General features: G+C 46.2%; 1 protein-coding gene across 1 annotated transcript in view; it reads left to right on the top strand.

Annotated features, from left to right (window-relative positions):
- plcl1 (phospholipase C like 1) overlaps positions 1-16547 on the top strand; it is a 110075-nt gene that overhangs the window by 82251 nt on the left and 11277 nt on the right. Inside the window, exons 2-6 of the mRNA XM_071341761.1 lie at positions 2553-2627; positions 2824-3111; positions 6498-6785; positions 9578-11272; positions 15958-16320. Coding sequence (XP_071197862.1) covers positions 2553-2627; positions 2824-3111; positions 6498-6785; positions 9578-11272; positions 15958-16320 — 2709 coding nt within the window. The remainder of the gene's footprint in view (positions 1-2552; positions 2628-2823; positions 3112-6497; positions 6786-9577; positions 11273-15957; positions 16321-16547) is intronic.

Here is a 16547-nt window from a genome sequence, read left to right as displayed (position 1 = left end):
AGCAGAGGAGGAATCTGCAGCTGAGGTTCCTCTACTGTGTTTTATTGGCCAGGCAATGGATGTCAAGTTACACACACACACACACACACACACACACACACACACACACACACACACACACACACACACACACACACACACACACACACACACACACACACACACACACACACACACACACACACACACACACACACACACACACACACACAGAGCGCGGTCACGCGCACGCATGCAGACACATACACTGCCCTGTGTGGTTCAGTGTGTATGGGTAGTCAAAAGCTGTACTCTTGAGTCCAACTGCATACTAGGAGGTAGAGGGAAAAACTCCCATTGTTAAACCCCCCCAAAGCTCTTCAATCACTTTAGTACAGGGTACAGCAGTAGATGATGTCATAGTTGTTGTCCCCCTGGTCCTGTGGTAGTATTAGTAGGCCAGAGGGGCATCCTACGAAGCAAGCTAGATCCATCTACTCAGGGTTTTCTAAAGCTAACCAGCTTCAGTTAGCTTCACATTCCAGCTAAGGCTTCATCCGTACTACGATGGTGGATAATGCTGGTCCGCCTGCCGCTAACTGTAGCCGGCGTGTAACGGCGCGTGCTAGTCGAACGCCCAACTCTTCATTGAGACAATGCTGAAACATCAATCCATGGGCGAGTTAGTGACAAAATTTCATTTGTGCCGAAATAAGAAAAGTTATTTTGCAAATTCAGCAGGCTATGGTGTGACAGGCTTTTAGAAGTGCCGTCTTTATTTGATTTCTCATCGTTACTGCCATATTTGGTGTGCTTACCAATACACAAGCACCTTTTTCCTCACTCCTATCAATATTTATTTATCTATTAAGTCATACAAATGTGTTACATTGTGTGAAGTTTAAAATGCATTCTATCATTACTAAAAAAAACATTTTATTAATAAAATATTTAATCAATCGTTTTCCTTAAATTAAGGGGATAATGACGCAATCAGGGAGGGAATCTGATTTAATTTGTCTACAAGTCGCAGCGTAGTAATTTCATTCAGTGTAGTTAGCCTGCTCTGGTGCAGATTAGTTCTGAAGGATTCGTTGCCATAGAAATGTACCTGGTTAAAAGGTGAGTCACTTTCTTTTTTGTTGTTGTAAGATTTCATATAAAAAAATGTAAACAATACACATACAAACGACAACATCTCACAAACATCCACAACATCACGCCTGCCCGGACCCACCTGCTCACACCCACATCTGGGTCTCTATTAGGCTCCCGAGTGGCACAGCGGTCTAAGGCACTGCATCTCAGTGCAAGGGGTTCAAATCCAGGCTGTATCACATCCGGGCGTGATTGGGAGTCCCATAGGGCAGTGCACAATTGTCCCAGCGTCGTCCAGGTTTGGCCAGTGTAGGCCGTCATTGTAAATATGAATTTGTTCTTAACTGACTTGCCTCGTTAAATAAAGGTTAAATAAACAAAATATTTTTTAAAACGTTTAAAAAACCATCTCCAGAGCCCGTATCACTCTGTCACATGGCCTCAAACTGCACCATTTTGTTTCTCTCTGTCGCCCACACACTTTAACATTTAGATAATAAAGCATTTGACCTTTCCATTGTGTTAACGATGGAGGATTGGTTGACTGCCAGTTTTTAAGTATGCATTTTTTCAAGATGATTCACGAGAAAAGTATCGTCCAACCCATCTTGTATCTCACTGCATCCTCTTATGCCATGTCTTGGATTATGCAGACAGACATGTTAAAAGTACATTTACATTGTAATACTTCTGACAGACAACTTTCTAGCTCCGGCAATAACTTTTGGACTTTATAACATCCCAGGAGGCAGGGATTATTGAGTCATTTAAGCAATAAGGCCCGAGGGGGTGTGGTATATGGCCAATATAACACAGTTAAGGGATGTTCTTACTCACAACACAACGTGGAGTGCCTGGACACAGCCCTTAGCCGTGGTATATTGGCCATGTACCACAAACCCCCGATATGCCTTATTGCTATTATAAACTGTTTACCAACATAATTAGAGCAGTAAAAATAAATGTTTTGTCATACCCATGGTATACGGTCTGATATATTATGGCTGTCAGCCAATCAGAATTCAGGGCTCGAACCACCCAGTGTATAATGTTAGTTTTACACTTAAGGTGAGCCACTTTCCTATGAACTTATTGGTCAATTGCACACAAGGTCCAACTGAAATTTTACTTCCACTTTTATCCCAACCCCTCTGAAAGACACACAATGGTTTTGGAGAGGTGCGGGGGGCTGCCACACTGTTGTGGGGAGTTAAGTGCCTTGCTCAAGGGCACAACGGTAGGCAATGGTATCTAGGATTTGATAGTGATGGCTTTCATGGCTACCTCAATAGGTACATATTATTTATGCTTCACACCCCACGTCCACATAATCCTCCACTCCTTTTTAAATGTCAGTTGATGTGATATACCTGCCTGTAATGTTTGTTTAGTAGCTTCTAAACATAACCTGCAGAAATCATAAGTAGACTTGTCTGCCTGTCTCACACTCTGCTCTTTGCTGTGTTTTTACCCAGGATCCTTCAGTGCACAAGGTGGCCGGCGGGCGCAAGAAGACAGTGTCCTTCAGTAGCATCCCCTCAGAGAAGAAGGTTTGCTTTTAGTGTCTCTTTAAAAAAATATAAAGCAGTTTTAGATCTCTGCCTGTAAATAAAAATGAAATGGGTAACACTTTATTTGAAGGGTACCTAAATAAGGATTTCATAACACTTTCATAACTCATACATAACACATTCATAAGCAGTATATAAGCATTTCATAAATGCCTTCCTCTTCCGCCGCCTGCAGGTGAGCAGCGCTGCCGACTGCTTGGCCTTCATGCAGGGGGGCTGTGAGCTGAAGAAGGTGCGTCCCAACTCCCGGGTCTACAGTCGTTTCTACACACTGGACCAGGACCTCAGCTGCCTGCGCTGGGAGCCCTCTAAGAAGGATGGGGAGCGCGCCCGCCTGGACATGGCCACTATCAGGGAGGTTAGGACGGGGAAGAGCACTGAGACCTTCCTCCATAACGGACCTGCTGCAGAACATCTGGCTGAGGAGGCAGCCTTCTCTATCATCCACGGGGATGACTACCAGGTAAGATGTAGCCAGTTCAGTTTAGGCTGCCTTGCCAACTTCTTTTGGAATTGTCATGCCAAGGAGTTGGCAATGGAGCAGAAACAGACTGGCACTCAGGCAAAGGCAAATACAGTGTATTCAGAAAGTATTCAGACCCCTTTTTCCACATTTTGTTACGTTACAGCCTTATTCTAAAATAGATTTAAATTTAAAACATTCTCATCAATATACACACAATACCACATGATGACAAAGTGAAAACAGGTTTTTAGAATTTTTTTCAAATGTATAAATAATATAAAACAGATACCTTATTTACATAAGTATTCAGAACCTTTGCTATGAGACTCGAAATTGAGCTCAGGTGCATCATGTTTCCATTGATCATCCTTGAGATGTTTCTACAACTTAATTGGAGTCCACCTGTGGTAAATTAAATTGATAGGACATGATTTGGAAAGCCACACACCTGTCTATATAAGGTCCCACAGTTGATGGAGCATGTCAGAGCAAAAACCAAGCCATGAGGTCGAAGGAATTGTCCGCAGAGACAGGATTGTGTCGAGGCACAGATCTGGGGAAGACTACCAAAACATTTCTGCAGCATTGAAGGTCCCCAAGAAAACCGTTGCCTCCATCATTCTTAAATGGAAGAAGTTTGGAACCACCAAGACTCTTCCTAGAGCTGGCTGCACGACCAAACTGAGCAATCGGGGGAGAAGGGCCTTGGTCAGGGAGTTTACCAAGAACCCGATGTTCACTGACAAAGTTTCCCTGTGGAGATGGGAGAACCTTCCAGAAGGACAACCATCTCTGCAGCAGGCCTTTATGGCCAGACGGAAGCCACTCATCAGTAAACACTGCCCATCCAACCTGGCAGAGCTTGAGAGGATCTGCAGAGAGGAATGGGAGAAACTCTCCAAATACAGGTGTGCCAAACTTGTAGCATCATACCCAAGAAGACTTGAGGGTATAATCGCTGCCAAAGGTGCTTCAAAAAGTCCTGAGTAAAGTGTCTGAATACTTATGTAAATTTCAGTTTTTATGTTTTTTATGAATTTGCAAGCATTTCTAAAATGGCGCCGGAGCAGAAGGCAGACGTTTTACATGCCCCCAACCGATTGTGTTTTTTGTTTGTTTATCGCCAGGTCGCAGTTTATCGCCAGGTCGCAGTTTATCGCCAGGTCGCAGTTTATCGCCAGGTCGCAGTTTATCGCCAGGTCGCAGTTTATCGCCAGGTCGCAGTTTATCGCCAGGTCGCAGTTTATCGCCAGGTCGCAGTTTATCGCCAGGTCGCAGTTTATCGCCAGGTCGTAGTTGTAAATGTGAGCTTGATCTCAACTGGCCTATCTGGTTAAATCAAGGTGAAATAAAAAAAATAAAAACCTGCATTGTTTGTAACTTATTTTTTTACTAATTTTGTACATAATGTTGCCGCTACAGTCTCTTATGACCGAAAATAACTTCTAGACATCAAGTCGGATGTGGCAGGGCTTGCAAACCATTACAGACTACAAAGGGAAGTACAGCCGAGAGCTGCCCAGTGACACGAGCGTACCAGACGAGTTAAACTACTTCTATGCTCGCTACGAGGCAAATAACACTGAAACATGCATGAGAGCACCAGCTGTACCGGGAGACTGTGTGATCACGCTCTCCGAAGCCAATGTGAGTAAGACCTTTAAACAGGTCAACATTCACAAGGCCGCAGGGCCAGACGGATTACCAGGACGTGTACTGCGAGCATGCGCTGACCAACTAGCAAGTGTCTTCCCTGACATTTTCAACCTCCCTGTCCGAGTCTGTAATACCAACTTGTTTTAAGCAGACCACCATAGTGCCTGTGCCCAAGAACACTAAGGTAACCTGCCTAAATGACTACCGATCTGTACCACTCACGTCTGAATGCTATTCATTGACTACAGCTCAGCGTTCAACACCATAGTACCCTCAAAGCTCATCAATAAGCTAAGGACCCTGGGACTAAACACCTCCCTCTGCAACTGGATCCTGGACATCCTGATGGGCCGCCTCCAGGTGGTAAGGGTAGGTAACGACACATCCGCCACGCTGAATCTCAACACAGGGGCCCCTCAGGAGTGCGTGCTCATTCCCCTTCTGTACTCCCTGTTCACTCATGACTGCACGGCCAGGCACGACTCCAACACCATCATTAAATTTGCCAATGACAACTGTGGTAGGCCTGATCACCGACAACAATGAGACAGCCTATAGGGAGGGGGTCAGAGACCTGGCCGTGTGGTGCCAGGACAACAACCTCTCCCTCGACGTGATCAGAACAGAGGAGATGATTGTGGACTACAGAAAAAAGAGGACCGAGCACGCCCCCATTCTCATCGACGGGGCTGCAGTGGAGCAGGTTGAGAGCTTCAAGTTCCTTGGTGTCCACATAACCAACAAACTAACATGGTCCAAGCACTCCAAGACAGTCGTGAAGCGGGCACGACAAAACCTATTCCCCCTCAGGAGACTGAAAAGATTTGGCATGGGTCCTCCGATCCTCAAAAGATTCTACAGCTGCACCATCAAGAGCATCCTGACTGGTTGCATCACTGCCTGGTATGGCAACTGCTTGGCCTCCGACTGCATGGCACTACAGAGGTTAGTGCGAATGGCCCAGTACATCACTGGGGCCAAGCTTCCTGCCATCCAGGATGTCTATACCAGGCGGTGTCAGAGGAAGGCCCTAAAAATTGTCAAAGACTCCAGCCACCCTAGTCATAGACTGTTCTCCCTGCTACCACACGGCAAGCGGTACTGGAGTGCCAAGTCTGGGTCCAAGAGGCTTCTAAACAGCTTCTACCCCCAAGCCACAAGACTCCTGAACATCTAGTCAAATGGCTACTCAGACTGTTTGCATTGCCCCCCCCCCCTCCCCTCTCCACACCACTGCCACTCTCTGTTGTCATCTATGCATAGTCTCTTTAATAACTCTACCTTACATGTACATACTATATCAACTAACCGGTGCCCCCACACATTGACTCTGTACCGGCACCCCCCTGTATATATTGTTCTTTTTTACTGCTGCTCTTTAATTACTTGTTACTTTTATCTCTTATTCTTATCCATATTTTTTGAAACTGCACTGTTGGTTAGGGGCTCGTAAGTAAGCATTTCACTGTAAGGTTGTATTTACGTGTACAACAATACCTGTTGTATTTGACGCATGTGAGAAACACAATTTGATTTGATTTAAAAACCTGTTTTTGCTTTTTCATTATGGGGAATTGTGTGTAGATTGATGATGGGGGGAAAATTATGTAATCAATTTTAGAATAAGGCTGTAACGTAACAAGATGTGGTAAGGGGATTTACTTACTTTTTGACTTGTTTTACTGGGGGGAAAATGTGTTTAATTTAATGTGATTTGTATTTCCTAGTCTCTGGACCTGGTGGCTCTCTCCCCTGACGTGGCCAACATCTGGGTAACGGGGCTGCGTTACCTGGTGTCCCACCCCTCTGTCATCGGGCATGGAGGGGGGGCAGGTGGGGGAGGAGGTCTGGGAGAGGGGAGCATCATAGGGGAGGGGAGCCTCGGCAGTAAGATGAGGAGGGATTGGCTGGCCGCAGAGTTTACCGAGGTGGATGAGGATGGATACGGGGTCGTCACAGAGGATACGGCCGTGGCAACCATCTGCAAGCTGTGTCCTGGGATCAAGGAAGCTAAGGTGTGTGTGTGTGTGTGTGTGTGTGTGTGTGTGTGTGTGTGTGTGTGTGTGTGTGTGTGTGTGTGTGTGTGTGTGTGTGTGTGTGTGTGTGTGTGTGTGTGTGTGTGTGTGTGTGTGTGTGTGTGTGTGTGTGTGTGTGTGTGTGTGTTTAGAAAAGGTTTAGAGATGATTAGAGTTGAGGTCAATTCCGTTATCAATTCAATCAATTATGGTCCGGTTTCTTTTATTAAATTGTCCGTGATACTTATGATAGCAATAGTTACTATAACAGCTTGAATTATAAAAATGATTGTCTTCATAGCTGGATATCTAATGTAAATATGGAACATGCTCTAGGTGGATATCCATCCTAGTTATGTAAGCTTTATTTATACTTAGTAGCATGGTGGGTGTACAGATTGAGTCTTCAGCGGTGTAGTCACACCTGTGGTTCCTGGTTCCTACCCATTACACCTCTCAGTAGGAGTCTACAGGAAACCCTGTGTAAAACACAATGCCTCAACTTACCTCAGAAAGAGATATATATTAATATATATATATATATATATATACACAGATACAGTACCAGTCAAAAGTTGACACACCTTCTCATTCCAGGGTTGTTCTTATTTTTGACTATTTTCTATATTGTTGAAAAATAGTGAAGACATCAAAACTATGAAATAACTCATATGGAATCATGTAGTAACCATAAAAATGACCCATGCAATGTTAATATATTTTATATTTGAAATTCTTCAAAGTAGCCAATCTTTACCTTGATGATAGCTTTGCACGCTCTTGGCATTCTCTCCCTGGAATGTATTTCAATTAACAATTTTTAAATCAGAAATACAGTGTAGACATTGTTAATGTTGTAAATGACTATTGTAGCTGGAAACGGCAGATAAAAAAAGAAAAATATCTATATAGGTGTACAGAGGCCCATTATCAGCAACCATCACTCCTGTGTTCCAATGCGACGTTGTGTTAGCTAATCCAAGTTTATAATTTTTAAAAGGCTAATTGATCATTAGAAAACTATTTTGCAGTTGTGTTAGCCCAGCTGAAAACTGTTGTACTGATTAAAGAAGCAATAAAACTGTCCTTCTTTAGACTAGTTGAGTATCTGGAGCATCAGCATTAGTGGGTTCGATTACAGGCTCAAAATGGCCAGAAGCAAAGAACTTTCTTCTGAAATTCGTCAGCCTATTCTTGTTCTGAGAAATGAAGGTTATTCCATGCGAGAAATTGCCAAGAAACTGAAGATCTCGTACAACATTGTCTACTACTCCCTTCACAGAACAGCACAAACTGGCCCTAACCAGAATAGAAAGAGGAGTGGGAGGCCCCAGTGCACAACTGAGCAAGAGGACAAGTATATTAGGGTGTCTAGTGTGAGAACAGATGCCTCACAAGTCCTCAACTGGCAGCTTAATTAAATAGTACATGCACAACACCAGTCTCAACATCAACAGTGAAGAGGCGATTCTGGGATGCTGGCCTTCTAGGCAAAGTTGCAAAGAAAAAGCCATATCTCAGAGAGGCCAATAAAAATAAAAGATTAAGATCACAGACACTGGACAGAGGAAGATTGGAAAAAAGTGTTATAGACAGACGAATCTAAGTTTGAGGTGTTCGGCTCACAAAGAAGAACATTCGTGAGACACAGAAAAAATGAAAATATGCTGGAGGAGTGCTTTACGCCATCTGTCAAGCATGGTGGAGGCAATGTGATGGTCTGGGGTTGCTTTGGTGGTGGTAAAGTGGGAGATTTGTACAGGGTGAAAGGGATCTTAAAGAAGGACAGCTGTCACTCTGTTTTGCAACACCATGACATACCTGGATGGTGCTTAATTGGAGCCAATTTCCTCCTACAACAGGACAATGACCCAAAGCACAGCTCCAAACTATGCAAGAACTACTGAGGGAAGAAGCAGTCAGCTGGTATTCTGTCTATAATGGAGTGGCCAGCACAGTCACCGGATCTCAACCCTATTGAGCTGTTGTGGGAGCAGCTTGACCGTATGGTACGTAAGAAGTGCCCATCAAGCCAATCCAATTTGTGGGAGGTGCTTCAGGAAGCATGGGGTGAAATCTCTTCAGATTACCTCAACACATTGACAATTAGAATGCCAAAGTTCTGCAAGGCTGTAAATGCTGCAAATGAACGAAAGCGGAGTTTGAAGGACACAATTAATATTTCAATTAAAAATCATTATTTATAACCGTGTGTGTGTGTGTGTGTGTGTGTGTGTGTGTGTGTGTGTGTGTGTATGTATATATATATATATGTGTGTATATATATATATATATATATATATGTGTATATATATATATATATAATATATATACATGTATATGTGTATATATACATATACAGTGGGACAAAAAAAAAGGCCTCATCTTTTTAAGTGGGAGAACTTGACCTGACTAAATACTTTTTAGGCCTGTGATTTTCTGGATTTTTGTTTTAGATTCCGTCTCTCACAGTTGAAGTGTACCTATGATAAAAATTACAGACCTCTACATGCTTTGTAAGTAGGAAAACCTGCAAAATCAGCAGTGTATCAAATACTTGTTCTCCCCACTGTACATACATACATACATACATACATACATACAGTTGAAATCGGAAGTTTACCCAGAATATGGTATTTACATTTGACTGCCCTTTCTAAACCTGCTCCTCTCATCTTTCTGCATTCCCTCTCTCTCTCATCATTCATATTTCTCTCTTCCTCTGTCTCATCCCTTCTTCCCTTTTCCCGCTCCTTCCCTCCAACTCCCCCCCTCATCCCCCTCCCCTCCAGGTGCGTCTGAGGTTCAAGGAGATCCAGAGGAGCAAGGAGAAGCTGACGTCTCACGTGACGCGCGAGGAGTTCCAGGAGGCCTTCTGTGAGCACTGCACGCGCCCAGACGTCTACTTCCTATTGGTCCAACTCTCCAAGGACCGCGAGTGTCTGGACGCCCAGGACCTCCGTCTCTTCCTGGAGACAGAGCAGGGCCTGTCTCTGGCCACGCCCGAGGGCTGTCTGGAACTGGTCCGACGCTTTGAGCCCTCCGGCCCTGGGAAAGAGAGAGGTCTACTGGCTCTGGATGGATTCTCCCGCTACCTGCAGTCCCCAGAATGCCAGCTGTTTGACGTGGAGCACCAGGCAGTGTGTCAGGACATGAGCCTGCCCCTGTCCCACTACTACATCAGTACCTCCTATCGGTCCTATCTCCTGGATGACCAGGTCCATGGAAGGGCTGATCTAGGGGGCCTGACTAGGGCACTGCAGGCCGGGTGTCGGTGCCTAGAGCTGGGGGTGACAGATGGCCCAGAGGGGGAGCCCCTCCTGGGGGTGGACTATGGTCCTGAGGCCCACCACCACCACCACCACCACCACCATCACCACCATCACCACGCCCCTGTCACCATCCGCAGTGCCCTGGAGGTGGTCAATAAGTATGCCTTCCTGACCTCGCCCTACCCGCTGCTGCTCTACCTGTGCCACCGCTGTTCTCCCTCCCAGCAGCGTACCTTGGCCCAGCACCTGAGGAAGGTGTTCTCTACACGTCTCTACACCCCTGAGGCCCTGCCGGTCAGCCTGGGGGGTCGAGCCACCACCCTACCCTCGCCAGAGCAGCTGAAGGGCAGAGTGCTGCTGGTGGGGAAGAAGCTACCGCCTGAAGAGGAGGGGTCTGAGGGAGAGGTGTCAGAGGAGGACGAGGAGATAGGGGGAGGCGGGCCCTTGGCTGGTCGAAGAATGACCATACCCGGGGAGGAGGAACTGGGCGCGGTTTTAGTAGTGCCCCCGCCCCCTCAGCCCAGGAGACTCCGCCTCCGACGTGAGCTATCAGATCTAGTGGGCGTGGCTAGAATCGGAAGCCGTAGCTTCTACAACCACCGAGAAACAAGGAAACAAGGACAGCAGCACTCCCCACCCAGCACCCCCTCCACCCCGGGCACGCCCTTTCCCCCCGAGTCGCCCTATTGGACGCTGTGCTCCCTGGGGGAGGGAGAAGCGGGACGGCTGGCCAGTGAGAGCCCAGAGGAATTAGTAAGCTTCACCAAGCGCACCCTGAGCCGTGTCCGGCCAAGCTCCGTCCGCCTGGACTCCTCCAACCCCAACCCCCAGGGCTACTGGAAGGGCGGGGTCCAGCTAGTGGCCCTCAACCAGCAGACCCCCGGGGCCATGCTGGACCTCCACAGAGGCCGGTTCACCCAGAACGGGGGCTGTGGCTTCGTGCTGCGGCCAGGGGTCATGAGAGATGAGGTGTCCTACTTCAGTGCTGTGACCCAGGGCTGTGTGCCTGGCGTTCCCCCTCAGACCCTCAGGGTGAAGGTGATCAGCGCTCACAGCCTGCCCAAGCCGCAGGGCGCCGGCGCTAAAGGAGAGGTTATAGATCCCTACGTGGTTCTGGAGCTGCATGGGGTACCGGCAGACTGCGCTGAGCAACGGACCAGGACTGCAGCACAGAACCAGGATGACCCACTGTTTGATGAGACTTTTGAGTTTCAGGTGAGAGATCAGTAATGTAGACAACACATGCACCTGAGATTTCACCAACATATCCTCAGACTACGAGCACGGTCCAAACACACAACCTGAGTGTTCTTACACTTTAACATCTAATGCACTCCCAGCGGACAGTGAAATGATGTCATTACGATCACAAACTGACGGTCATGTCAACCAGTTTTGCCTGCTAAATCTGGACAGACTATGGTCTGTGTTTGTCCCTGATAATAATGACAACACATAACGCAAACGTCCATTTCATAAGGATACACAACAATCCGTTTTATTTGTAAAGAGCCTTTCCAGTACTCATCCATCACATGCACTGTTCCCTTCAGAGCTCTCATTCCATTCCCATAGCGACAGACAGGCAGACCATTCCCATACGACAGACAGACAGACAGAGCTCTCAATCCATTCCCATAGCAACAGACAGACAGAGGTCTCATGCCATTCCCATAGCAACAGACAGACACAGCTCTCATTTCATTCCCAAAGCGACAGACAAACAGAGCTTTCATGCCATTCCCATAGCGACAGACAGAGCCATTCCATTCCCATAGCGACAGACAGAGCCATTCCATTCCCATAGCGACAGACAGAGCCATCCCATTCCCATAGCAACAGACAGAGCTCTCATTCCATTTCCAAAGCGACAGACAGACAGCTCTCATTCCATTCCCATAGCGGCAGACAGACAGAGCTCTCATTGGATTCCCATAGCGACAGACACAAAGCTCTCATTCCATTCCCATAGCAACAGACGGACAGAGCTCTCATTCCATTCCCATAGCGACAGACGGACAGAGCTCTCATTCCATTCCCATAGCGACAGACGGAGCCATTCCATTCCCATAGCGACAGACAGACAGACAGAGCTCTCATTCCATTCCTATAGCGACAGACAGAGTTATTCCATTCCCATAGCGACAGACAGAGCCATTCCATTCCCATAGCGACAGACAGAGCTCTCATGCCATTCCCATAGCGACAGACGGACAGAACCATTCCATTTCCATAGCGACAAACACAGAGCTCTCATTCCATTCCCTTAGCGACAGATGGACAGAGCTCTCATTCCATTTCCATAGCGACAGACAGATAGAGCTCTCATTGCATTCCCATAGCGACAGACGGACAGAGCTCTCATTGCATTCTCATAGCGACAGACAGACAGAGCTCTCATTGCATTCCCATAGCGACAGATGGACAGAGCTCTCATTCCATTCTCATAGCGACAGACAGACAGAGCTCTCATTGCATTCCCATAGCGACAGACGGACAGAGCTCTCATTCCATTCTCATAGCGACAGACAGACAGAACTCTCATTCTATTCCCATAGCGACAGACGGACAGAGCTCTCATTGCATTCCCATAGCGACAGACGGACAGAGCTCTCATTCCATTCTCATAGCGACAGACAGACAGAGCTCTCATTCCATTCCCAAAGCGACAGACAGACAGAGCTCTCATTCCATTCCCATAGCGACAGACAGACAGAGCTCTCATGCCATTCCCATAGCGACAGACAGACAGAACCATTCCATTCCCATAGCGACAGACGGACAGAGCTCTCAATCCATTCCCATAGCGGCAGGCATACAGAGCTCTCATTCCATTCCCATAGCGACAGGCATACAGAGCTCTCATTCCATTCCCATAGCGACAGACAGACAGAGCTCTCATTCCATTCCCATAGCGACAGACAGACAGAGCTCTCATTCCATTCCCGTAGCGACAGACAGGCAGAGCTCTCATTCCATTCCCATAGTGACAGACAGACAGACAGACAGAGCTCTCATTCCATTCCCATAGTGACAGACAGACAGACAGACAGAGCTCTCATTCCATTCCCATAGTGACAGACAGACAGACAGACAGAGCTCTCATTCCATTCCCATAGCGACAGACAGACAGACAGAGCTCTCATTCCATTCCCATAGCGACAGACACATAGCTCTCATGCCATTCCCATAGCGACAGACAGACAGAGCTCTCATGCCATTCCCATAGCGACAGACAGACAGAGCTCTCATTCCATTCCCGTAGCGACAGACAGGCAGAGCTCTCATTCCATTCCCATAGCGACAGACAGACAGAGCTCTCATTCCATTCCCATAGCGACAGACAGACAGAGCTCTCATTTCATTCCCATAGCAACATACAGACAGAGCTCTCATTCCATTCCCATAGCGACAGACAGACAGAGCTCTCATTCCATTCCCAAAGCGACAGACAGACAGACAGAGCTCTCATTCCATTCCCATAGCAACAGACATACAGAGCTCTCATTCCATTCCCAAAGCGACAGACAGACAGAGCTCTCATTCCATTCCCATAGCGACAGACAGACAGAGCTCTCATTCCATTCCCATAGCAACAGACAGGCAGAGCTCTCATTCCATTCCCAAAGCGACAGACAGACAGACAGAGCTCTCATTCCATTCCCATAGCAACAGACATACAGAGCTCTCATTCCATTCCCAAAGCGACAGACAGACAGAGCTCTCATTCCATTCCCAAAGCGACAGACAGAGCCATTGTGATTCCCCTGAGTCCTTGTGGGAGATTTAGTTATGAAGACAGATGGTCAGGGATTATACAACACTACCCATGTTGTCATGATGTCAAATGTGGGAATGGAGAGAGAACAGTTGGAGAGTAGGTCTACGGTAGTATTGACCAGTGGTGTGGCACGCTAAGCTAATTGTATTGCAGATAATAACAATATGTTAAGAACAATGGTCTTATGTTATGAGAATAACAAAGACTAAAAACAAAACGTCAACTACAAAGTATTGTAAAAACTTTAACAAGTAAGAAAGAAACCAAAGCCAGTGGTTAAGCTCTGTTTAGCTCATTATCCCTGTGGCCAGTAACCAAAGGCTTGGTGGGGGACTAGAAGGTAATGTGGCGTGACTCCACAGACACACACTCACGAGGAGGCAGAGACACATGGGTCCTCTCTGGGAACACACACACACAGAGAGAGACAGAGAGAGACAGAGAGATGCTGTTTAGATTCCCCTCTTCATGCATGAAGCTTGTGTGTGTGACATTGCTGGAGGGGCTCTCTCTACCTGAGTAGTCTGTGTAATGAGTAGAGCTGAAACTACTGTCTGGGCTCACTTCAATGTTCTCTAGTTCTTCACATGTAGGATCTTAATTTAAGACAGTTTGCTACAGCAGGAAAATAATCCTACAGCAACAGGAAATGTGAATTATTATGTGGGTTATAGTTACAAACTTCAGGAGCCTTTTTAAACCTCAAATACACTACACTTTTTTTTAAATGTCCTGGAAATGTATCCTACAACAGGCTATATCAAATGAAGATCCTACATCTGTACATCCCTATTAGATTGATGGAGCTCCATGCTAAAACGTTAGAATCTACACTAGCACAGACTGAGCTGTATAAACTATTGGAACCAAAACTTAAAAAGAACTGATGTTGGCACAAGATAGAGGAAATGTTGAAATATAACTTACGAAATTACAGTTAACGAAAATGTACGCTTCATCCAGTATAAACTAATGTATAGAATTTATTAAACGAGAGACAAAATTTGCCAATGCGCCGTAGAATTTGTGGAGTCATGTCTTAAGTGTAAAACTGACAATGACTCAACAATCCATGCCTTCTGGGAATGCTATAAAGTCCAAAAGTTATGGGCGGAGCTAGAAAGTTGTCTGTCAGAAGTATTACAATGTAAACTTACTTTTAACTCGTCTGTCTGCGTATTCCAAGACAAGGCATATGGGGGTGTACGGGCTGGACGATTCTCTTCTCATCTTGAAAAAACGTATACTGAAAACTTGGAAATCAAGGAATCCACCATCATTTAACACCATGAAAAAATCGAATGATTTATTATTGAAATATTGAAATAGCATGGGTGACGGAGAAAAACAAATTGATACAATTGAAGGCCATGTGGCAAACAATAATACATGAATGTAGGAATGGAGGTGTGAGCATGCAGGTCTGGTAGAGGACATCTAGTCACTGTGTGCGTCTATGTACGTTGTTGTTCATATGTGTAGGTTTGTATTATTAAAAAAAAGTTATGATTAAAAAAATATTATAAAAATAAATAAATCACAAATGTATGTTTAAACACAGCCAATGGGTTGTGATGGATAGTCAGTCTACCTCCTCCTCTCTACCATCTCTGGCCTACTACCAAACACATTCATCACACTGGGAGCCCATGTGTGTGTGTGGGTTTCTGTCTGTCTGTGTGTGTGTGTGTTTCTGTGTGTGTTTTATTGGATGTTTATGTGTCAGAATGAACTGCTCTCTGTGTCTCCTCTCACAATGAATATGTATAGACACACTAACACAGCCATAAGTCCTGCTACTGCCAGTGGGTGTTCTAGTTAATATATTCCTCACCATGTACATGGTGGTTTCATTCCAATGTATTTCATGTGTCTGATTAATACTGTTTGTACTGATGCCACCCACGGTTAATAATGTGTGAGTGCATGTGCATACCTGAATATGTGCCTATGTGTGATATTGAATGTACAAATATACTGAATGTTGATGTCATGGATAATATGATGTGGCCTGGGGGAATGAAGAGACATCACCATCCAACAGTATTGGGTAACAATCCTGGAAGTGTGTCCGTTGCTGCACCTGTGCTCATGATTGGTTGCTGTCTGTCCTTCCCAGGTGAACATGCCGGAGTTGGCGCTCCTCCGCTTCGTGGTATTGGACGACGACTACATCGGAGACGACTTCATTGGCCAGTACAGCGTGGCATTCGAGTGCCTTCAACCGGGCTACCGCAACGTGCCGCTGCTGGGTTTGGTGGGAGACCCCTTGCCCCACGCCAGCCTATTTGTCCATGTGGCTGTGACCAATCGGCGAGGAGGGGGCAAGGCCCAGAGGAGGGGTCTGTCTGTGCGGAGAGGGGTGCGGCGGGGGCGAGAGTACGTGACCCTACGGAACACGGGTATTAAAGCTCTGGATGATACGTTCCGCCCCGCTAGTGCTCCTCTCAAGGAGGCCACGGACTTGCGGGAGGATGCACAGGTGAGAGGGGTCAAAGGTTAATTAGATTTCTCACACACTTGCCGCGTTGCGAAGAAGTCCCTCTCTTCCATGTAGTATGGACTGGCTCACTTCCCCTCGTGGATTTCCAGTCATCTGATTGGTGTAATCGTGGGGCTAGAGGGAGTTTCCACCATTTTTTATTTATTTTATTTCACCTTTATTTAACCAGGTTGGCTAGTTGAGAACAAGTTCTCATTTACAACTGC

This window comes from Salvelinus alpinus, chromosome 14, assembly GCF_045679555.1.
Source record: "Salvelinus alpinus chromosome 14, SLU_Salpinus.1, whole genome shotgun sequence".
NCBI lineage: Eukaryota > Metazoa > Chordata > Actinopteri > Salmoniformes > Salmonidae > Salvelinus > Salvelinus alpinus.
The sequence above is the reverse complement of the archived record's forward strand: the minus strand, read 5'-3'. Positions and strand labels throughout refer to the sequence as shown.